A 23291-nucleotide genomic window follows, 5' to 3' on the forward strand; every position below is an offset into this window, starting at 1 on the left:
CCATGGCTGAACAATTTGCACAGATCTAAATATAAAACTGTTGATAACATATCCGTATTTGAGTGCTTCAGGAACTGCACTGGGCAACACTCAGTGTATTTCCAACCATGCCACAAACCCCTGGTTATAAGTCTTTTCTCCTTTTTCATACCCATGTACAAATAAACATGAAAGTCCAAGTTGAAATTATAAATATATTTGTGTTATTTATAATCATGGCACTACACAGTGAAAATCATGTCATTTCAGTTTGCTTGAAGGAAGCAGAATAGAATAAGACAGTATTGACACAGAATATCCTCTCACTGTCCTACTTAATTCTGTTTCAGTGTGTTTTCAGAAATAATAGTCTTGACAATGGAAGCAGTGAGTGGCATTGAAGAAGCTGTAGAGCTAACAGAAATAAACACTCTTGTCTGGTTGTGACCTCAGCATGGTGCAAACCCAACTCTGTCAGCCTATGGAGTCATTCCAGTGATGCCAGTGAAGGCAGAGAGGGATCAGATCAGACCTACTGCTAACATCTGTGTCAGCCTAGAGATGATGACTGCAAACAGCCCCAGTGCAGTGCCTCCCTTACATATCTCAAAGCACTTGGAAGAGATAGTTGTGATCTTCATTTGATGGCTGGTGAGACTGAGGCACAGACAGAGCAACTTTTCAAACTCTGAAGGGCCTACAAGGAGCCAGAAAGGGACTCTGTGTTAGGAACTGCAGTGGCAGGACAAGGGGCAATGGGTTCAAACTGAAGGAGGGAAAGTCTAGGTTGGATGTGAGTAAAAGGTTTTTTACTGTAAGGATGGTGAGACACTGTCCCAGGTTGCCCAGGGAGGCTGTGGCTGCCCCAACCCTGGCAGTGTTCACAGCCAGGTTGGCTAAAGCCTTGAGCAACCTGCTCTGGTGGGAGGTGTCCCTGCCCAGGGCAGGGGTTGGGACTAGATGATCTGTAAGCTCCATTCCAACCCTTCCTAAATTCTAGGATTCTGTGACTTTGTCACTCCTTACCACACAGAGTGATTCCCTCCTGTTTGCCTGCACAACACAAGAGATTTGGAACTACCTGTCCCTACCAGACCCTTCCTATCAACTGAGCAAGGCAGGTTTTTAACCAGAGTGTTGTTTTAAGAAATAATAGCATTTACAGTAGTTAACCAAATGCTACTTCTTATCAGCTCTAATTATTTTCTAATAGCATACAGTCCTTAGCTTGTTCATTACTATGTTGTTCATTGCTTTAAGCCCTCACAGCTACTCTAGAGAATAATTTAAATACACAGAGCTTTAAAAAAATATTTCCATTACAAATATTTTAAAAATATACTTATCCTAAAAAGCTGTCCAGCACTATTCCAAAAATCTCTTGTAATAAATGTCTTTTTTTTTTTTTTAAATTTTAACAAAAATATCTACCCTCATATAGAAGAGCTCAAGTTTTGACAAATCTATAATACAGTCAGAAACATCTTGGGCCAGATTTCACTCTTGTTTATACAGATTCCAGTTTGGATCCTGGTGTTCATTTCAGTTGGGTTATTCTGGTATAATCAGGAGCAGAATATAGCCCTTAGTGTTTTAAAATAACTAAATGGACTGGATACTGCAACAGTTACTGGTGCCTAGCATTACAGCGAGGGAAATCCTTTACTTGGTTGCATCTAAAAATGCAAAAGGATGTTATATTTAGTATTTGTGCCATGACCAAAGAAGTGCCAGGCATCTGCAGTGGATGACTCAGACCCAGAATCATCTTCACTTAGAGAAAAGCCTTTTTGGTTGAATGGTGCCTGCAACTGCTGTCGTTAAATGGAGGCTGAATGTTTATGGAGAGCATTTGTAGGGAGAAAATGCCAACCTTCCTCTCATGCTTTCTACAGTTCGAGGAATCATTTTCATTGAACTTTGTTTCTTATAAAGTTGTGCGAGTTTAATAGAATCTCCCATAACTTACAGCTAGGAGGGACACTATTTTGGATTGCTTCCCTGTTTTCCAGCTGAAACACCTCCAGCCAGGCCATGTCAAAGTGCTTTTAGAACAAGCTTTAAGCACTTGTAAGAATCTGCATCTCATCAGGAAAACCTGGGAACTCCAAACTCATCTTTTTTTTGCCTTTCCCCCCCCCTTTTTCTTCCAGTCTTCAAATTTAAAGATTTTTTATTTGATTGAGGATCACAGACATTGACCTGGTTTGGTTGCATCGAGCTACATGTGCAAGCAAATCTGACAGTCTCAGCTCTGCCATTCCTACCTGTGGCCATCACTGATTCCAAGGGATCCTTAAACACTGTGATTTCATTTAACTCATGTTTAAAGCTTTTACTCTACTCGTTTTCTTCCTAGACTTTGGCTGATGATCTAGTAACTTATAAACCAAGGAAACTCAAGGAGAGAGACTAAGTTCAGTCCTCACTGTCGTCGTCATCATCATCGTCATCCTTGCTGGGAGCACATCTTTGGAAGCAGTGCACTAGGGTTGCTAGGAAGAAGCTGGAGAGAATAGCAGCAATGGAGACTGCAACTCCAGAGAAGATGATGATAAAAAGGTCAGTCAATGACAAGCTGAATTTGCATTCACTAAAGCTGACCTCAGATAATTCATTCAGAAAGATTCTTCTGTTTTCTACAGGCAGGGAACACTGGATTTCGTGGAGACCTGCAAGGAAGAGGAAAGGCAAACAAATCAGTGGAATATCAGTGAATCCTTCTGTTGCTCCAGTCAGAGACTGGATGGCTGAAGAAAAGTTTTAGAGTTGATTCCAAGTGTATGAATTTGTATAACATTCAGGAAATAAACAATGGAACAAAACTTGTTACTATCCAAAGTAGTCACATAACCCCCTTGAGCAGCTCCTGGAAATTAAGTTATTCCACCTTCAGCCTTCCAGGAGTCTAGGTGTGACCTAGGACCATGAATCTGAGGGTTTGAAAGAGTTAATGTTGAACCCTAGATGCATCTAAACCTGAAGACCTGGAAGCAATTCCCAGGTACTCCACCTTAACTCTGACTCTGAAACAGGGTAAACAGGGATACCTGAGTTCCTTCCACACCTGAGTGCCTTCTACACTACATTTTTTCCCTGTGTAGTTCCAAAATTACAGTTATTTCTTTGTTCTGGTCAAAACAACAGACTGTTGGATGCTTGTTTGTCCGTGACCTGCTTCCACCTTTTCTCTCTGGCTCTCCCAAGACCATGCAGACTGGCAGATTTTGTTCCTCCACGCATTACTGAAGGATGCCTGGAGCTCAGTTCTTTGTAGTGAAAGCAAAAAACCCCAAATTTAAGAACTGGGGAGAATACAGTTTGATGCTGGACAGTAAAAGCTCACAGTTCACTGCACATACTCAGCTTCATGCACAATGGGCAAACATCAGGAGAGGATTTAGCAGGGCTAGAATGGGCCAAATACTGAAGTGAATTAAGTCTGTTTGGCTCTTGGCAAGGAAGCTTTTGTCTTAATAACTCTTTAGGATATGCATGCAAAGGGGAAGTATAAAATTGCCTGTTAATGACACAAGAATTTCTGCTGGGCTACTCGATACACTTTCACTCCTTGCTGATGATTCCAGAATGAATTTGGCTCTGCCTTGCTGTGTGCACACAGTGTTCACAGTGTCTCCATCACACAGCTCTGCCACAGAACCATTATGTCACTTTAAACAAGGAATTGTGATGATAAGATCCTCTGCAACTGTGAATCCCAGTTTCCTTGTGGCTGGATGGCTATGGCATATGATACCTCACTATTAAACTCAGGCTCCCTGGGTTAGTGATGCCAACCTGGTTATCTGGATCCAACCCAGCCCAGCTGTTGAGTTGATTTGAGAAGGAGCTTTAGCTAAGTCTACTATGGATCCAATTATCACCCTGACTTACTTGACCTTGTGATGACGATTGTATTAAACATGGATGCATCTCATATCTGTTGTATTTACCTAAAGTTCTGCTGCCTTCCCTCTTCCTCATGCTCCTCTCACTGACAACATGCTAAGACCTGCCAGCAGAGCAGGAGAGCAGACAACATGCCCTAGGCTGGCTGGTTTCCCCCAGGCAAACTGCTGCCCAGATACACAGTGATTTTTCCTCTGAGCCCAGAGTGCACTGGTTATGCACAGCAGATGGTGAAGCAACTTGCTTCTCAGATCTTTGAAACCTCCTGTTATTGGAACTAACCTGGAAGGTGGAGGAGCTACACATCATCTGAGACTTTTTGGAAATCTGGGACCTGCAATATTCATACATATCATGTCTTGTACACAAGCTGATATCCTGGAGCACTGGAGCGTGCCTGTCTGCATGGCTGGCTGAGGGAATACATCCCTGCACTCTCCAGCTCGTGCCAGAGCTCCTTCCACAAACCCTTCTGCTGAAAGAAGTCAGAGCTGTTCACTAAGATGTATTTCCTTTTCAGTAGCACTTGGGAGTAGCAGCTCTAGTGGGGAGTAACAACCTAAAGGGAGAACAAATGGATAGTCCTCTCTATTCAAAAATAAGGGAGGAGTGAAAAGCCAGGGGCTGGAATGCCAAGACCTGTGTCTTTTTAATCAGGTTTTCAAAACCAAACATTTCTCAATCAATACATGTAATGCTGACAGTAATCAAAGCAGTTGCATGAGTGTCACATACTGCAAATTTCTTCAAAGAGGAAGTTCCTTGCTAACAGGAAAAGATCACTGCGTATTTTGGCAGGAAAGTCTCCACCAAGTGAATATGCACCTAAACAAATTCCATTTTGCTTGTAGCAAGCACAAGAATAAACAAGCTTCTATACAAATGTGTTTCTGTAAAAGAAACCACTGTAATAGCTGTGGAGTCCTCCTGAGAACTGCTGTTTTCAGAGCAGCTGAGCCATGCTAGCAGCAGGGCTAAAGAAAGAGTGCACAGATGACCATAAACATCTCTACATTTTCTATTTGTGACCTACTGCAAAAGAAATTCTCTACTGTCCTCACCTCCCAGCATTGAAAACACCTCTGTGCTGGAGTGATGAGATGGAGTAGCAGATCTAAGCTTCCATAAGGAAGTAAAAAAAGAACATAGAGAGGGAGAAAAAGACTCCAAAAAAAACCCCTATTGTTCTAGTACTTCTACATACTACAGCCCTTGCCTCTAGAACTAACTTACTATGGTAGTACTTGCCCAGGATCCCAGAGATGGAAAATGAAGAGCTCAAACCTTCATTCCCAACAGCAGTTTTGCTATGGATCAAAGCTGAGCCTGTGGACTGTGAGCTCTATTCCTTTTTCCCCAATGCTTTCACCTAACATCACTTCACAGAGAATGCAAATAGAAAAGAATCTGCACCATACCAAGGCACTTAGAGGGTATTTCATGTCATGAGAACCAGTGTAGTGTAATGATTTTGAGACTGATTATACAATAACGAGAAATAAAGAAGCTCCTCTCCATGTAGCCATGGGTACTGGAATCTAGGTCATGTTCTCAAACCAAATAGATTAGATGGCAATCTGCTCCTTGCTTTATTCTGTGACACCCCAACAGGCTAGTGTGGCCTCAAGATTTTACAGAATTCTTAATCATTAGGAAAATCAGATGCCAACAGGACTAGTGCACAGGTCTTACTTGCTCCCAGCTGCACCTTCAGCCACTCTGTGTATGCACCACCTTCCCAATAAGACAGGAAGCTTCAGCCACTCTGGGCATGCACCACCTTCCCAATAAGACAGGAATGAACTGATCTCTCCTATCCATACACAGGACAATCTGCTAAAATTGTGCAGGAAGCAGCCTGGAAGGACTGGAGAGCTCAGTGGAGACAAATGCCAGTGGCTGAGGGAAAGGAACACTGATTAGTCTGTGATGTTCATTGAGTGTTTCTCTTTGCTGAGTCGTGACACCACTGAAAAACCCAACACAGCTAACAGAAGCTTTTCTTTGGGCTCCAGAGAGAATTTGGAACAGACTGTTCATTTGGAACAGCAGTAAGGCTAGCAGCTCTGTCTCTGGTGCCACAAGGGATTTCTCCTCCCAAAGCTAATGCAGTGGTTATTGCACCAGAGCTTCTAACTGCTTCCCTGAAAACATCATTGCCTGCAGGTCATACACGTGTCTGCTTAAGACAACATACAAACACAACCTGCTTCCTTTCATAGCAACGTGGTACTTGCTTTACATTATTTACAAGTAGGTTGTCCTTGTGCAAGAGAATCTATTGTGTGTGGAGGACTGATGGTCTGTACCACTCCTGTCCTATTGCACTGGTACCCAGTAACACATCCAGCTTTGTCCTTTCCTTGGGCAAGAAGTAATCCCAGGTGATGAAACACCCTCTGTGTGAGCAATGAAAGAAAGAATGGCTTCTAGAGCAGTATTAATTATAGGGTGTGGTTTGTTCCTCTGTGTGAATCTATTGCATATATTGTCTCAGTCAAATCACCTGTCCCCACACACAGGACAGGAGGAACCATTTAAAATCAGTTCTCTGCTTTCACACACTTTAACTACCTGAATGGTATTATTTTTTATAGTTTGAGGGTTTTTTTTTGTGTCTTGTGAGTTTTTTTAATTCTTTTCTCTTCTTTATCCTGTAAACCCTATTCAGTTCATCCTAAACCAGCCAGTCTTCTTGTAAAGGGCATCTCAAAGCAGCTTGGTATTTAAGTGCTTGGCTGCAGCAAGTGAGCCTTTGATGACAGTTATATATATATCTCATTGCTCACACAACATATTCAAGGAGTTGCTTCTTCATACCAAACAAAACTGTAAATGAAATAACAAGTGGGAGTGTGCTATAAATACACAGTTTGTGTTATTTTGGTCAGGGCCATCCCATTATCTGTAATCACTCCAGCTGTCCCAAGGACAATGTCACACACTCTGTATCTTTCTGCTATGTCATCTGAAGGAGCAGATGTATTACATTGGCAAACTGCAATGTACTGATTGCTTTCAAGTCCCAGAGAGGGGACAGGTGCTGGATTCTAGGCTTGTCTTAACACTGGAAAAAATAAGGAGGAAAATACAGGTTTGTACCCTGAGGAACAGATCAGCTAAGTAACATGGAAAGTGTGAAAATGCTGGAATTGCAGAACCACAAAGTTAAAAGGAGAGGTGTGTTTGTGAAAAGTAAAAACAGATTTGTGTTTACGAAGAAGTGATGCAGGAGGGTTCCAGGTAGAGCTTAGTTCAATGAAATTCCCACACAGGTTTTAGAACAATAATGACTTTGAGATGCCTTTTGTTAGAGGATTGTAACTCCACTAAGTGTAGCACTTAAACCCTGACAATGAACCACAGGCAATTAAGCTGCTGCTAGACCCTAATAAACCTTTGCATTAGTTCCTGTACAGGACTATGCACAGGTCCACTTGGCTTGAAGAGTTGGAGACTGAAGTGGTTCCCCTGTAAAACTGAACCTCCTAGAAAACGGATGCAGTGAGACCAGTCTGTGTGCAAATAATTAATAATTCCCTTGTAAATCACTGAAAACAGGCTAACAGTGCTGCAATGCCCCAAGATATAACTGTTCTGATCTTCCCAAATCACAAACCCCAGAAAACCCCAGACACCACATTTCCTTAGCATTCTGCTGGCACTTTGGAGCCATAACCCAACCACGTTTCTCACAGGTACTGTGTGGTCAGGAAATTTCAGACCATTAGTGCACTGACCTTGCCTTCACCTGGATCTGCCATGGGTTTTCCCTGGGTATGTTGACTGATTTCTGTGTACTGTGAGTTTTGGTTGATATTCCTCCAGCTACAGACAAGCACCACAAGGTATCACTTACTCTGGGTCTACTTGAGCCTGTTTTGAAGGACTCTTCGTGTCTTTCTGTCTCTGCTTATTTCTAATCCCTATGCTAACTACACCTTTTATTGGAGAACTCCTGGAATTCATTATCACTTCAATGTTAGGGTCTGTCTGTTTACAGACAGAGATTTCCCAGCTATAATTTTGAGTGCTGAGTTTAAAAAGAATGAAAAGAAGCCTCGATTCTCTTGGGTCTTCATAGAGCTCACAAAAAGCAGATAGGAGAAACAGTTTCCTACCACTCAGCAATGTGCAGCAGCATGAGATAATGACACACACTGGGATATATAGGAAACACATCCAGTAAAATATCTTCAGCCAGAGAAATTTAAGTGAGCTTCATGCACACGTGTTCATTACTATATACACGGTAAACAGAAGAGCACTACAATAGGCTTATTTTTTATTTTTTTTTTAAAGAACACTTGGTGTTTTCCCTTTTGGGCAGAATTTAGCTGTCCCCTCATGTTGCTGAATGGAGTTGACACAGATTAGAAGTGTCTAAATGTGGCATTTTGTTTCTTGTGTGCTATTTAGCTCCCAGCTATAGTTTGCTTTGGTCTACTTAAAGACTGTCACTAATGTATTAGATGTATTAATAAGCAGGGAGGGAGGCACTGCCTCTGAAGGGAGATGAAATTTCATTGAAAATAGCCTCAGGCTATCAGAACAGTTAGGCTTAAAAAAAAAAACTTGAAGCCTAGATTTCAGTCCCTTAATAAAACTTTTATGGCCAAGTGCCCTAGAGACTCACAGAACAACATCAGAGGCTACTTAGCAGTTTGTCTCAATGCCTAAATATAAAGTTAAACGTTAGGTGTTCACATCTGCAAACGCTGTTCTCACATCTTCAAATCTGTGAAAGATGTAAGTACTCCAAATAACCTCAGGATGGAAGAAACAGAGTGAAAAGCCAGTGGCAGTCAGATCATTTTACTGAAAATGTCTAGGAGATCAGATGATATATTTATGTATGTGTATATATAGAAACAGATTTAATGTGCTTGTTAAAGGAATATAATTTCTGTTAGGAGTTTCTGCTTGAATAGAATAAAAGCTGCTGAATGTGTGAAATGTCTTAGGGCTTTTAATTCCTTTCCAAAACCTCAGATATTATGTTCTGTACTAGCATGTGCATGATACTGGGGGAGAACTGATGGCTGGAATGGACAGAACAGCCTGTCCTTTCTAGCTGCAGCTTGCTCAGGTTCTATATTCGTACATGAAGTTAGGGCAGACTTCTCTGCATAGCAGATGAATAAATAAGTACTAATAAAGACTGATAAATCAAGAGGACATGTACAATGCTCTGTTGTTTCGCTGTCTGTTAGTTAGAAGGTCAAAGGAAACCTGTTCTGTCATGTAATTATGAGGCTTTGCTATGAAGACAATATTTTCAGTGAGCACAGGGTGACTATAAAGGTCTGGATGGGGGAAATAAGGTATTATTTAATTTGTAGAATTAGTTTAGTAATAAATCTTAGGTTGGAATGGGATCATAGAAGGAGCCCAAAGAAGCTGGAGAAGGGACTGGAGCACAAGTGCCATGAGGAGAGGCTGAGGGAGCTGGGGGCGTTCAGGCTGGAGAAGAGGAGGCTCAGGGGAGACCTCATCACCCTCTGCAACTCCCTGACAGGAGGTTGGAGTCAGGTGGGGGTTGGTCTCTGCTCCCAGGCAACCAGCAGCAGGACAAGAGGGCACAGACTCAAGCTCTGCCAGGGGAGGGTTAGGTTGGATATTAGGGAGAGATTTTTTCCAGAGAGAGTGCTCAGGCATTGGAATGTGCTGCCCAGGGAGGTGGTGGATTCACCATCCCTGGAGGTTTTCAAGCTGAGACTGGATGTGGCACTTAGTGCCATGGGCTAGTGACCACAGTAGGGTTGGACTTGATGATCTTGGAGGTCTTTTCCAACCCGATTGATTCTATGATTATATGATCACATCATGACAGAGTCTAAAATTCTATGATTCTTTCTAAACAGGCTTACAAAAATCATTCTATTTCATTCATCACAGCATGAATCTATTTGGAATTCTGTCTCTGGCCAATCTCAAAGAGTTTTTCAAGTCTCCCTGGGAATAGTAGTGTACACAAGTACCCACAAATATGCTCAGTCTAAACCTTCTTATCAAATCGATAAAGTCTTTCCAATAGTGTTTTAATAGAGGGCAGAAATGTTTTTTATTCTTGCAATGGGTAGTGGAGAACTTAAATAACTCATATATTAAACACAAGAGGTTGGAAACCACCACTGCATCTAGCAGAAAAACAGACACTGATTGTTTCTTGCAGTCCCCAAAACACTACACAACTTTCCAAAGATACTGAGAAGAAAAAAGCCAAAAGCAAAAGGAGGGCAAGGGGACAGAAAGGAGACACTACAGTCACACTCCAAGGAATACTGATACTCTAATTAAAAGTAATGTTAAAAAAGCATTAGTCATTAACCAACAAGGTCACAGGCCCAACTGCCCAAAGCATGTTCACAGTGGATAAAACCACAGGGATCTCCACAGCCCTTTGCTGTGGTCATTGCAGACTACTCATATTGCTTTGGTACCTGCATTTTTTCTGAATCCAATCCCTTCATCGAGTTGAGATCCTCAGAAGCGTCCAAGAAATGTCTTTTGCACTGATTTTAAACAACACCTGTCACCAGAATTTATTCCATCAAAGCCCTTTGTATTTAAACTCTGAAATGAAATTTTAACTACTGAAATGGAAGGTTCCTAACCTCAGTTCTGTAGGTCACATGAACCAGTGACAACCTTTCACTGGACGAGCCCTGGGTTTGAAAGAAATGGGTTAAGAGAGGAGGCAAGAGAGAAAACTGCATTTTTAGCCAAGATAAATGCAATACACAACAAGTTCTGCAAGCAGAGAAAGCCCTTCCAAACATAAGAGCGTTCCAAGTGTATTCTGTAGGTTTTCCAGATCCCAATGAAGCAAAAAACCAAAGGAATCTCAAAGGTGACTCTTGATCTCAAGAGAATGAATGACATTTTCTTCCTTAAACTTGAAATGTTATGCCCCAAAGTTATTTAACCCAACCTATAGCCATCCATCCTTTTATTCAGTACTTCTCTTGCTTTTAATACTAAATCTTCTTAATTTCTTCTGTCAGAGACCAAACAAACTCTCTTCTTCCTCCTCTGCTTTCTTCAGTTCCACTTCAGAGCACTTGAGTCTTGTCAATCATTTTTTGTAAGACTCAAGAAGATGAATCAAAGACAGGCAAGCAGAGGATAGAACATGACAGGCTACACCTCAAGACACAGGATTTCCTTGATTCTTTCTAATAATATGTTTAAAACCAACTCAGACGTTTGTTCTTTCCAGACATTTTTTGCTCTGAGAGTTTGCATGTCCTCCCTGAAGCAAAACCTTCCATACCAGTTTTTACAACTATCTTTGTAGGGACAGAGACCTTACAGAAACTTTTCTATTGCCAAAAAATGATCCAATATTCTTGATCTCCATGGTTCTCCTGATGGGAAGCCTTTAACATGAATCCTTGGACACCACACTGCCATTCAGGTGTAACTACTGCCTATAGAGTCAAACATCCTTCTACAGAAAATCTGTACAAGTGTTAGGCTTAACCATTGTGACCAATAGTGAACACTTTGTCTTCCCCATGAAAAAGATCTGTTCTATTTTCTCCACTTATCTCCACAGCTCCTTTGCCTCCTTTGCACTATGCTCACTAATTTGTTTTTAATCTATTCCTAACCAAATCAGAGGGGGGAAAATGTAGTTTGCTTTTGGAGTATGATGGAAATGTTGAGTTTAACGTCTCTATAGGCAAAAAAATTACGTTTTGCTGTTTGAAAGTGTTAAGTGTAATCACAGAACTTTTAGTGCAGTTTCTTTAATGTCTGCCTGCAAACCTGCCCTGTGAGTACTCACCTAGTGCCAATGAAGCCTTTATTTACAGTTTGGGTTGGATGGATAAATGCTGGGACCTGGACAATTATTCACATCCCAGCTGCTCTGTGAAGTGACAAGTGAGATGTGCAGAGGCAGCTCTGCTGGGCAGAGCCTTTCCAGGCAGCTGGGCAGACAGGTCAGCAGAAGTTAGAGCTTTACAAGCTATTTCTGGCTGTGTGCCGAGAAGAAAAGGGACCTGGCTGCAGTGAAACTAATGAGCTGAAGTATGGCTTTTGTTCAGATCACTGAGTCCTCCAAAGGCCTTAATTACAGAGGGAGAGAGCTTCAGGATCAGTTACTGAGGTTTCAGTTGACAGTGACAAATCTCCCATTCTTAAATCAACTTGGTATTTCTTCTGCAGGAGTCAATGGCCTGATGTGCCACGTCCCTGCAGTGAAAGGTGGAGCAGTGGTTGGGCTCAGTAAATAGTTGACAGTTTACCAAGTGACTTCCCTCAGACATGCAGACAAGCACATTAAACTATTTCAAGTGTCATTCAAAGTGAAGTACCAAAATGAATGCTCAGAACATAAATCTGTCTGCCAACGGCCTTGTCCCAGCCATGTGCACAGCCCATGCAACACAAATGCTTGAGCTGCTGCAGAATTCCAAGGCAGAAGCAGCCAAGCTCTTTTCTTGGGCCCTGAAAAGTCATCCCTATCCTTTCCTTCTGCTCTATGTCCAGACATAACGCCTGCTGCCCTACTTATCCTGCGTGTTGGCTGCAGGGATCTGTCTCCAGCCTCACAGCAGCATCAGGAGGAGCCAGAGAGTCTGAATGCTCAGTCTTCAGTGAGTTGCTCTGCTCACCCCTCCCAGGAGAGGCCAGGGGAGCAGTTGCTCTTCCCACCCCTCCCAGGAGAGGCCAGGGGAGCATGGATTTGGATAAGCACAACCAGACAAGTAACACTAATTTAATCAGTTCCTAATAGGCATCATGATGTAACGTCATTAAAACCTGAAAACTGGATGTAAAATGCAATCAAATCATAATTCTAACAATTTCACTCTGACTTTCCAGAAGTTGTTTTGCAAAGCACTCAACTCTGGCCATGCATTATAAAATGTCACTCAGACAGCCTTTCCTTTTTGGTTTGGTTTTGCCCTCACCTTGGTGTAGAATGTTTTGGCAGTTTATTAAAGGAGACAGGCAGGATTTCTGTGGCAGCAGCTCACAAGAAGCCCTGAAAACGCTGACTGTGGATGCTTTTCTGCATCCATGCACATCTCTCAGTGACATGCAGGGTGCCAAGAGAGCAGGGGATTTGCTCCAGGGAGCAAATGCAAATCCCTGGGGGACAGCTCTGGTCAAACCAACCATTTGAATATTTGCTCCTTCCCTCCTTGTCTTCCCAAATCAAATCTGACTTAAAGTTTGGAAGATCTGGAGAAACCAGTAAGTCTGTAGCTATTTGGTCAAAACACAACTGTGAATGAGAGAAAATGCTGTGGGAAAGCATCTCTAAGCTTGGAAGACATGGGAGAACACTGGCAAAGCTGTAGGAAAGCTCAGGCACTTGAGATTTCCACCCATAAATTCAGATATCCTTTAAACACTGACAGGGCAGCAGAGAAAGAGAGGTGGGACAGACCCAAACTGAGCAGACTCAGTCTGGATCAAGGGAAACAACCTAGAAGTTCCTTAAAAGTATGGGGAAAGTGAACTGATGTTTGATCTGATGTTTAGCATGAGAGACAGGCAAATGCTTGATTCAGATAAAGGAAACTTCAGTGGAAACATCAGTAAAGGTGGAGAAACAGGCCCAGGTTTGGTATAGCAAGAGCCAAGATGAAAGTTTCACTGAGGCAGACAGGAAAAAACCCAACACGTTTTCCCTCTAATTACTTCTTCCTTCAAACAGCTCTTTACAGCTAAGAATATTTAGGGCAACCTAGATGAGTATATTCAAAAAATGCTACCCAAGGTCATGTGCATAGGAAGAACCTGAATAACTGACTACAGACTGAGCCTGTAGTGACAGGACACAGGGGAATGGCCTCAAACTGAAAGAGAGTAGGGTGTAGGTTGGGTATTAGGAAAAAATCCTTCCCTGGGAGGTGCTGAGGCACTGGCACAGGTTGCCCAGAGCAGCTGTGGCTGCTCCATCCCTGGAAGTGTTCCAGGCCAGGTTGGATGGGGCTTGGAGCAACCTGGGCCAGTGGAAGGTGTCCCTGCCCATAGCAGGGGGTGGAAAGAGATGAACTTTTAGATCCCTCCAACCCAAACCAGTTTGGATTCTGTGATTCTCTGATCAAGAAAGGAGAGGAGACCCCTCCAAAACTTGTAGGCTCACTGTGGTTTTCTTCTCTTTGGTCTGACTTTAAAGAAACAGTTACTTGACCTTATCCCATTCTCCTGAGCTGTTCTCCCCCAAGCTTTTAGCTCTGTGCACAGACCCTCCTGAGACACAGCCCAGACACCAGTGGGTCCATGCCAGGCAGTGCCTGTGTACCCTCTGTAGCCTCCAGAAGTTTCCCTGCTCCCAGCTGGCTACCTTTGGGAGCAGCTGTGCTCAGTGGCAGGACTTTATGCCCTGGTGCTTGTTGGGAGGCATGAACTGTGAGATGATCTCCTGCTAAAGCTGGATTAAGAGAGGCTTTGGGATCTGGTGGGACATGTGGAGCAAGAGTCTGGATTCCCTAAACACAGCAATTTTATTCCACTCCCCTCCATGCTTTTCTAAATATTGCTGGCTGAAATACCAGAATTATATATGCTGCATTTTGGGGGGCTCCAGAGCCATTTCAATTTATTTCTGATATTACAAGCAGAGCTATTTATTGAGAAGAGCCAAAATCAAGCTACTAAGAGTTCCAAACACAGAGTATCACTATGAAATACTTCCAGGAAAGGGCTGAAAAATCACATTGCATAAAATGGAGATGTAAATCTTTTGTAGCAGCTTTATAGCTAAAAAAAAAAAAAAAGAGAAAAATCAGTTTTCCTAAGGAGCTGGCACAGGATCTTTAGCTGCTCAAAGGGCTTATTGTAGAAAATATATTTACCAGGGAGAAAATGATGTCTGGAAGAGAACCAGCTCTGGGCTGAATGAATTTGAAAAGGCTCTTTCACTGCCTATGTAAGTTTAGTCTATAAATCAAAATTATTAGGGCTTAATTTGTAAATTTTATTTCTTGACTGGGAGGAGGACCTGCTGCTAAGAAGAAGCCAACATCAATTTAATGGGCTCGTTTGTTGAAAGCATGCAATTACAGCCTGCCCAAACTGCAGCTCGGGTCACTGCAGGCAGCACACAGCCAATCTGCCCAGGAACCCTCCGAGACACACACAGAGACACACAGACTGCACTGAAAGCCACAGAGCTTTACCTTTCTGGAGCTTGGATGCATTGTCCTGTATCCAGCTGAAAAGATTGGCAAAGTCACAGTCACAGACCCAAGGGTTGCCCTCCAAGCGTATAGTCCGCAGGGAGGGCAGAGCTTCCAGGGCTGCCACGTTTAGGCTTTGTAAGTTATTGTCATTCAATTCTAACACTTGGAGCTGTTCCAGGTTCTCAAAAGCAGCCTCATCCACATCCACCAGGTTATTGTTTCCAAGGCTCAGCTTTATCAGTTTCTCTGCTGCTTTGAATATCCCAGCATCAAGCTGTGTTAAATTATTGTAGCTTAAGTCTAAATACACCAGTTTGGTAGAACTGCTAAAAGTGCCCTCTTCTAAAGAGGTGAGGGAGTTATTCCTGAAGTCCAAATAGACTAGATCTCCATAAAATATAAAGAAATCAGCTGGTATCGCCTGAATGTTGTTATCAGCTATAAGAAGTTTCCGTACATCCAATGGAAAGGGATTAGGAACACTTGGGAGTCCTTGATCCCGGCAATCTATGGTGTGGTAGTCCATACAGCTACAGACAGCAGGGCAGAGATGACCCCCGGGTAGGAAAAGCAGGCAGGCAAAGCCAGCAAAAGGCAGGAGGCAGAAAGGAAAGCATGGCAACATCGTCAAGGATCTGAACGCTGTGATGAGCACCACTTCTAGGAGAAAGACATTTTGCTCAGCTGAGCAGGAGTGCCTGGTACTTGTGTGTGTGTGTGTGTGATTGTATCCAGGAGATCACATATCATCACAGATCCGATAGCAGCAGTCTGGGAGGGGGAGGGAGAGTGACTGGAGGAGAGAGGGAGGGAGGCAAATGTGAGGATTTACACTGCCAGAATATTATGATGCTGCACAGGGTGAGGGAAAGCAATGATTGGGTACACGGAGGATCTTTCAAAGGACTCCCTTGCTTTTGTGAGCTAAAAAAAGCTGAGAGCCTGTTTGCATATTTGCTGGATATTCCAGCAAAGGGGAAATCACACCTGATCCTGTGACTCTGACAGCAACAGCTTATGCTTTAGAAGCCCTTCAGGTAAAAAAGCCTTACGAGATCACTTACTGTTTCTTAGCAGGAGCCTACATCAAGGTGACCAATACCTATAGAAATGCAAGAGAATGTCAGGAAACATCCTGGATGGCTGTGAAGGATTGTTCTCCCTTTCCTCTGCAAAATGGGGAGCAGAGGAGCAGCACGGGGGGAGCCTGTAGACAAGGAGCACTGATTTGTGCTGTTTCTGGATGCCTCAGCTGTTAGAACAAGCACCTTCACATAAGCTAAATGTGATTCAGTGTCTTTTAACCAACAAGTACAACCTGCTGCAGCAACAAGGAATACCGTCTCAAAAATGAGCTTTTTTCCCTACCTTTTTTAATGACTCAAACAGCTAATTTCTACTGTAGCACTAGTAATGTCTGTTGAGCCACCTAAAAGTGCAAATCGTGGATCAAATCTTCAGCTAGTTAAAACTGAACAGATTTTCTTCATTTTCAGGGGGTTGGAATATCTGACAGCCAATCTGCCTGTCTCCTGTGGGACAGCAGAGATGATTTTGCAACAAGGCATCTGTGTTTGTCTGCCATCCCCAAACCCACACCCTGAAAGGCAAGTCCTGAGCCAGCTGCACACAGCTTTTAACTCCATCCCTCCCTCTTTATGTATGGTGTGTAAGCAGACAAACAGGACAGGAGTGCTGAGGTCACACCTATGGAAGATTTTTCTAGACAGGTGGTATTTGGGGGGGGTGTCCTAAAGGGACACGACCTGAAACACCTTTGGAAAGCTCCTTCCTAGGTCAATGAGAGGCCAGGGATCTCAATTTATGGTCCTATTTCAGCACTGAATTCAGAGTATCTTTCATGCAGGACAGGGTACATAAGTTTCCTTCTAAGACAGCTTATCCTCCAGGATACCTGAACTCAAACAATGAAACCAGGATCACATATGTAGAACATATGTAGAAACGCTGAACTGCTGGGAGGGAATGAAGAGGGAGTCAGACTGTTCTCAATAGCAACACCGACAGAAAAAGAGGAGATGGGCACAGCTTAAAAAACATCTGAACACAAGGAAACACTTCTCTTACTGTCAGGTGCTCAGGTTGGCCAGAAAGGTTGAATATCTCCACAGATGGAGAACCCACAAAACCCAACTGGGGACAGCATTGGGTAACCTGCTCTGCCTCTGCTTGAGCAGGGACTAGCTGATTTCCAGAGGTCCCTTCCAACCTCTTCATGTCTCTGCACTGCTGTTAGGAAATGAACATACCTTTGAACACCTCTCTCACATTCTGCAGCATACCTTGCTTCTAACCCATAGGTCTTTTAGCTAAATCCCCTTGAGACAGCCTCTAGGTCCCTGCCACAAACACACATCCTGCTCCAGATATCTTTCCTGTCTTGAATCACTTTTTAAACACCACCCAGAATGAAACAGGCACAGCTGCCTCTATAAATCATCAGGGCAAAGCCCAAATAAATTCCTGAGATGATTATTTAAAATATTTACCTTTAAATTACAGAGGAAGTGGAAGTTTGACAGGCTAACTCTGATTAAAAAAATCCTAACCATGCAAAATAACTCCTGTGGTCAGGTTCAATGAATCAGCATCAACAAGTAACTGCAACTGGTATTTCTCATGCAAAAGTGTTGCTTTTTAAACTTTTAAGGCTGTATCTTAAAAATAATTGCTCCTGCTGTAATCTACTGTTTTTCTGCCCCTAATTCAACTAAGGCTTTCAGTCAGAGACAAAGCTGCTCCTAACACAGGAAAGCAGAACTGATTTGATGCCTTTATTAATGTGACTTTATAGGGAGAGATTCAGGTCTCTTTTAAGAGAAATTATTTATTCACAGGACTTAAGGGTCCCTATGGCTCCTCCTATGCAGATCTCCCCTTTTTGTATCAAATGTACAGATTCAAGCTCTGACATTTTCATTTCCAAGACGCCTCAGTGTTAATATCCTTGATTCACAGATGGGAGACTGCAGACAATAAGGCACAATTTGTGAAGGATCCAAGAACATGATAGTGGCAGGGCTGGGAAGAGGATTCAGGTTCCCTAAGAATTCCACCAGTCCTTGCTAAAACTACCACTCCTTTCTGCATGGAATAGACCTTCCTTTTGCTCAGCTGCTCACCTGTATTCCTTACCTGATACACCCTGTGAGCAACATCACCTTCACAGCGTGTTCTGCACAGCCATATACAGTTTGCAATCTCCACGCAGAATCTGTGGAGCTTTGCTGCCTGGGATGTTTGTGAAGGGGTTGGCAGGAGACTAGGGATTACTATCAGGCTCTGGATATTTTGGGATAGGTATCCCCTAGGTTTGTCAAGCACCAGCCTTGCTCCCACAGCATCCAGGCAGGGTTTCACTGCCAATGTGTAACAGCTCTGATCTTCTGCTACACAAGCCCAGCTGCAGTGCCTGCCATGGTCTGACACCTTCCTATGCTGTCTTTGATTTCAGAGACTTTCTTCCTGACCCATCTTTCTCTGTATAACATTCCCTGCTTCATTTTGCCCGTACAGCTCTTTTAGCTTCTCCTTATTTCAGTGCCTCATCTGTTTCCCTCATGGCACAGAAATTCTCTGGAATCTTTCTGAAGCTTCATTCACTTGCCAAACATTCTGTGCAGTTTTGGCTAGCAGGGAGGAGATTCTGCAAAGCTTTCTATCTAATAAGATATTAAAGCTTTACTTTTTTAGGTCTTTGGTTTGCAGCAGTCAGTGACAGTAACCTGTACTGCTAAATTAGGGCTTTGGCCTGCGATCTGCTGAGTGCACAGCACCCTCTTGTGCCCTCACACACTGGTCAGCCACAACTGCTCTGGCTCTTCTCATCAACTATTAGCAAGTTTTACCATATTCCTACAGTTTTCCTGTACTCTGGGGCTCCCTTTTTCCTCTGCCAGTGGCCTATTAAACAAAGCCAAATCTCTCCATGCAAGAAAATTGAATGTATAAACCAGGTGGTGCTGTTCTGTGCTTCTACTGACACTATGGTACAACACAAAACTGTGAACAGTCTCAGAAATAAAGATTTATTTACCATCTATGCTTCTCAGTGTTCCCAAGCAAAGCCTTACAGCTTTCTTTACCTGGTATCCCAAAGCACTTCCAGTACTAGATGTTAGCTCCCAATTAGAAGTTGATGCCAAACAAAAAAAACCCAGATATTCTTCTCTCCACACAGGTGGAAACCCACATTGATCAACCTTTGACAAAGGGCAGGATGGGTTTGAAAAACATCCTTATAAAACAAACAGGGCAACAATTCCATAATCAGACAACTGTAGAGGAGTTTGTGTCAGATCCTTCTATGGAGAACGAGGAAACATCCAATTTCTCCCCATATCTCCCAGTAGCAGGAGCTGAATAAGCACAACAGTAAGACAGGCTTTGGACTCAAATAGCAACAATCTGGCTTTCCATTCCTTCCATTTTCTATTCAGGAAACTCCTAAGAGAAACCTTGAAAATAAAATAGGGAGTGACAAGCCACACTGGTCCTGGATCTTTGATGTACTTATAGTACTATATCACATCAAGCAATAGGAAACTAAGAGAAAAAACATTTACTTCTAACAGAGTTTTCATCTTTCCCTTGGAAACTTCCAGCACTCTCCTTAAAAGGGCTCAAAACTTCCCCAAACAGTTTGAGTAATGGAAAAAAATAGAAAGAGCAATCACCATGCAGACACACGTGAAGGACTCAGATCTCAGCCAGTAAATCCTTACTTAAGAGACCGAAACTGAAAACTGTCCATCCTCATTCACATTTTTGAGCAGCTAATTGAGCATATTTTTCCATGAAGGAGGTTATTATTCCAGGCTTATGCTTCATTGAGTTAAGGCACATGTCGTGGCCGAGGCTGTGGCACCAGGTGCACAGAATGATTGCAAAGGCTTTTCCTCCTCATTATCAGACATTAGCAATGTGTCATGGGCACCAATGTTCAAGCCTGAGTGACTAACAGTATATTAATCAATCCATCAGACACTGAAATCAAGTGCTAAACAGCAGCTCTGAACAGAAGTCCCATTTTTATTCAGGTTTTTACCATTTTGGCTTTAGGATTGGGTAATTTTCCTTTTGAGAAAAATCTTGCCCTGCTCTGACCTGGTAGTTTCTATGGATGCAGCCAAGGGGCAGTTTTCCTTCTGATCTTACACCCAAAGGACTGAAAATGCAAAGGAGAAAAAGGGTCTATACTGGTCTTAAAGTTTCTAAGATGACAGGAACTGTGAACTGAAGCTTTGTGCTGCACCTGCCCAGTCCTTCAGTGCTGCTGCAGAGCTACTGGGAGGGAAATTGCATCAAAATTAATCAGCGTGGCAGCAGCAATGATTGAATTTGAAAACTTCAGACACTGCAGTTCAGCAGCCAAATGAGACCAGCCTAAACCCATCAAAAGACTTCCATCAGCTGCCCTAGACAGCGTGGCTTATGCAGACTTATTGCAGACTATTTACAGTCACTAAAGGCACTCACGAGAGATGGAACAGTGAATTATATTTCTTTTTTCCCTCAGGAATGGGTTTGTATCCAGCTGCTACAGTGCAGCCTGCTTGCCCTCTACATAGTTTATGTACTGGTCCAGAATTACCATAGCTTTAAAGCAAATTTTAATTGCCTTTAGGCAACAAAAAGTCCTGACAGAGATATGTATATCCAGTGCTACTCTTGTATGTCACCAAGTCACAAGGGAAGCTGCCTCAGGATTCTTCCCAGACACTATTTGTTTGGTCAGATTTACCAATGGGTCTGTCCAGGTCTGAACAACCTCATGGAGATCAGAGATTCAAGATTTTCTAGAAGCTCAAGAGTTTGTAAATAAAAATTATGTAAGAACTCCAACACAGGATTTGTTGCCGAAAATTTCTGAGAGTGACTTCAAAGCAGCAGCTGGAGCTGAACACAACTTTCATATCTCAAACTTGTTTTAACCTGCACCTGAGTTTCAAGCAGTGAAGCTGAAGGGAGAAGGAAGTTTGAGCAAATTCTCAATGCCTCAAGATATCACAAAACTTAATCCAGCTCTGATGTAAAGCTAAATAGATTGGACTCTTTAACCCATTGCTACTACAAATGGGGCCTATTTGCTTCAAAAGGCCAGAAACTAATAAGTCTTGGGAATTACCTTCCTCCAAAATTATTCCCCCTAGCCCTTCTGGAGAGAACAACTGCTGAACACCCAACAGAACACTCCAAGGCTGAATGCTGTGTGGTGCAATCTGGCTGAGCAGAGGGGAGAGAATGACAAATGGGGAATGTCCTAATGAAAAGGAGGCGAGTTCTCCTTTCCTGTAAGGAAGGAAAACTAGAAATTACTCTGAAGTATCTGCAAAGCAAATTTGTATTCTCTCAGGAGCTTTAATTTGTTCTCTGTGCCACCTAGAAAAGCCTTCAGGGAGTTCACTTTGTTCTAATGAACAGCAAATGGATTTATAGCAATTAAAACAGGTGACAGCTAATGTTTATAAAACCACCACTTATATATCCTTTGAGTATAAATCCCTTCCAGATCATTAAGTCTGCATAGTACACCAGAGAGTTAAAAAACCCCAAAAAACCCACACAAAACCAACACCAAACCCCCCAAAAAAACCCTGAACAACTAAAAGCAACCTCAAAACAAGCCAAAAAAAACCCCTGAATTCATTTTTCTGTCAACACTAACATTGATGGGCTAAATTTCTTTTCCAGACCAAAGAAGATGATGCATTTCTGAGGATTTTATACAAATTCACGCAGCAAGAAAGCAGTCCCAATTACAAAGGCACTGATTTAATTGCAGGTCAAGGTCCTTTAGTGAATCCTTAGTCTGCTGTGCTAAGAGGATTTCACAAAGACATTCAAGCTATGCTCGGCTGTATTAACTTAACTTACTGATGTGCTACAAGTTAGTCACAACAGGAGGAAAAAACTTTCCTAGATCTTTTTTGTAATGCACAGAAAACAACCCCAAGACAGTCATTAGTGCTTTTCCCTTCTCCCTTATTGACTCCTGCTGCCTGCACTCCATGGATTTAAATATGCAGAAAGTATATTTGTGTCCTTGGGAATTCCAAGCATCAGCTGAGTGGCAGAAATAATGGAAATAATTATTACACCCCTCTCTGTTGCCCTTTACCATAAAAGTACTTCATGAAAAATCTAATGAAGTGCCTAAAGGATCAGACTGTCATTTCAAAATGGGATTTGAAAACTGCCCTTTGAAGTGCATCTCACACTCATTACGTGCACCATTCCTACAAGTGTGCAGTGCCATATTTTACAGGTTAATTCTGGACAACTGCCTTTCTGCAAAGTAATTACTGCACAAAAATGTATCCATCTCTGCACTGGAACAATACAGTGCTCAGGAATACAAAGGCCCAACCAACAAGAGATTAGGACTTGAGGCAAGACAAGGAAGACAAGATTTTGCACCATGTTCAAAGGGAAGTAAACTGACAGAATAAAGGTGTGTAAATATGTATTTGTGTCTGTGTGGCCATAGGCCCTCAGACTTTAATTTCAGAGCTCTTTCTGTGGACAGATCTGTCATCCTTTTTACATTTTTGGTTAAATACATCAAACTCCTTTCTAAAGTGAAAAAAATCCCTAGTTCTTTATAGCCCCATGCAGAACAGACCCAAACAAAATGGTGACAGACATCCTTGAAGCAATGGGATGAAATCCCCTGATGCAAAGGGCTTGTTTTTACCTTTGAAGTATAAAGCAAATGTAGAAAAAAACAAACAGTCTCCCCATTTAGTCAGGACTGACTAAAAATAATGTCTTCAAGACGACAAAAACTCCTGACAGTTACCAATCTCTGGGTATAACTGAAGGATCCACAGTTTTGTTCGTGGTAGATGGTCCTGGTCCTTCACTTGTCTTCACTCTAAAGTGATCTTTCTATGCTCTTAAAAGTTTCTCTGGCTGTACAGAAGTAGTGTCCCTCAGGGAAGGCAGCAGACTTTGACTTAATGCCTTGTGACATCTCACTCGCCTTGTTAATAAGCTGGGTGAGATGTCAGGTGAAATCACATCAGTGAGTGCAGCAATCCCCAAAAGGGAGATGTGTGGAGCCCTGCAATGCTGCCTCTGGATTTGCTTTTCACAAGCACGTTGATAACCAATGCTAATTATTACAATGAGTAGCTTTCATAATTGCTTCAGGAGTCACCTGACTGACAACAAACTGGGGATACTACTCTGGTGCTCAGTGATATTGGACATAACCTCCAGAGTGTTTTTGCA

At 42.6% G+C, this 23291-nt stretch overlaps 1 protein-coding gene across 1 annotated transcript; it reads right to left on the bottom strand.

Annotated features, from left to right (window-relative positions):
• Positions 1 to 2397: 2397 nt before the first annotated feature.
• LRRC38 (leucine rich repeat containing 38) lies at positions 2398 to 15772 on the bottom strand. Its single transcript, XM_009069208.1, has 2 exons — positions 15033 to 15772; positions 2398 to 2651 (listed from the first exon to the last, which is right to left on the bottom strand). Exons 1-2 carry the CDS (start codon positions 15658 to 15660, stop codon positions 2398 to 2400), a joined length of 882 nt encoding a protein of 293 aa, XP_009067456.1. The 5' UTR covers positions 15661 to 15772.
• Positions 15773 to 23291: the final 7519 nt, after the last annotated feature.

The sequence above is a fragment of the Acanthisitta chloris genome, unplaced genomic scaffold (genome assembly GCF_000695815.1).
Source record: "Acanthisitta chloris isolate BGI_N310 unplaced genomic scaffold, ASM69581v1 scaffold13382, whole genome shotgun sequence".
NCBI lineage: Eukaryota > Metazoa > Chordata > Aves > Passeriformes > Acanthisittidae > Acanthisitta > Acanthisitta chloris.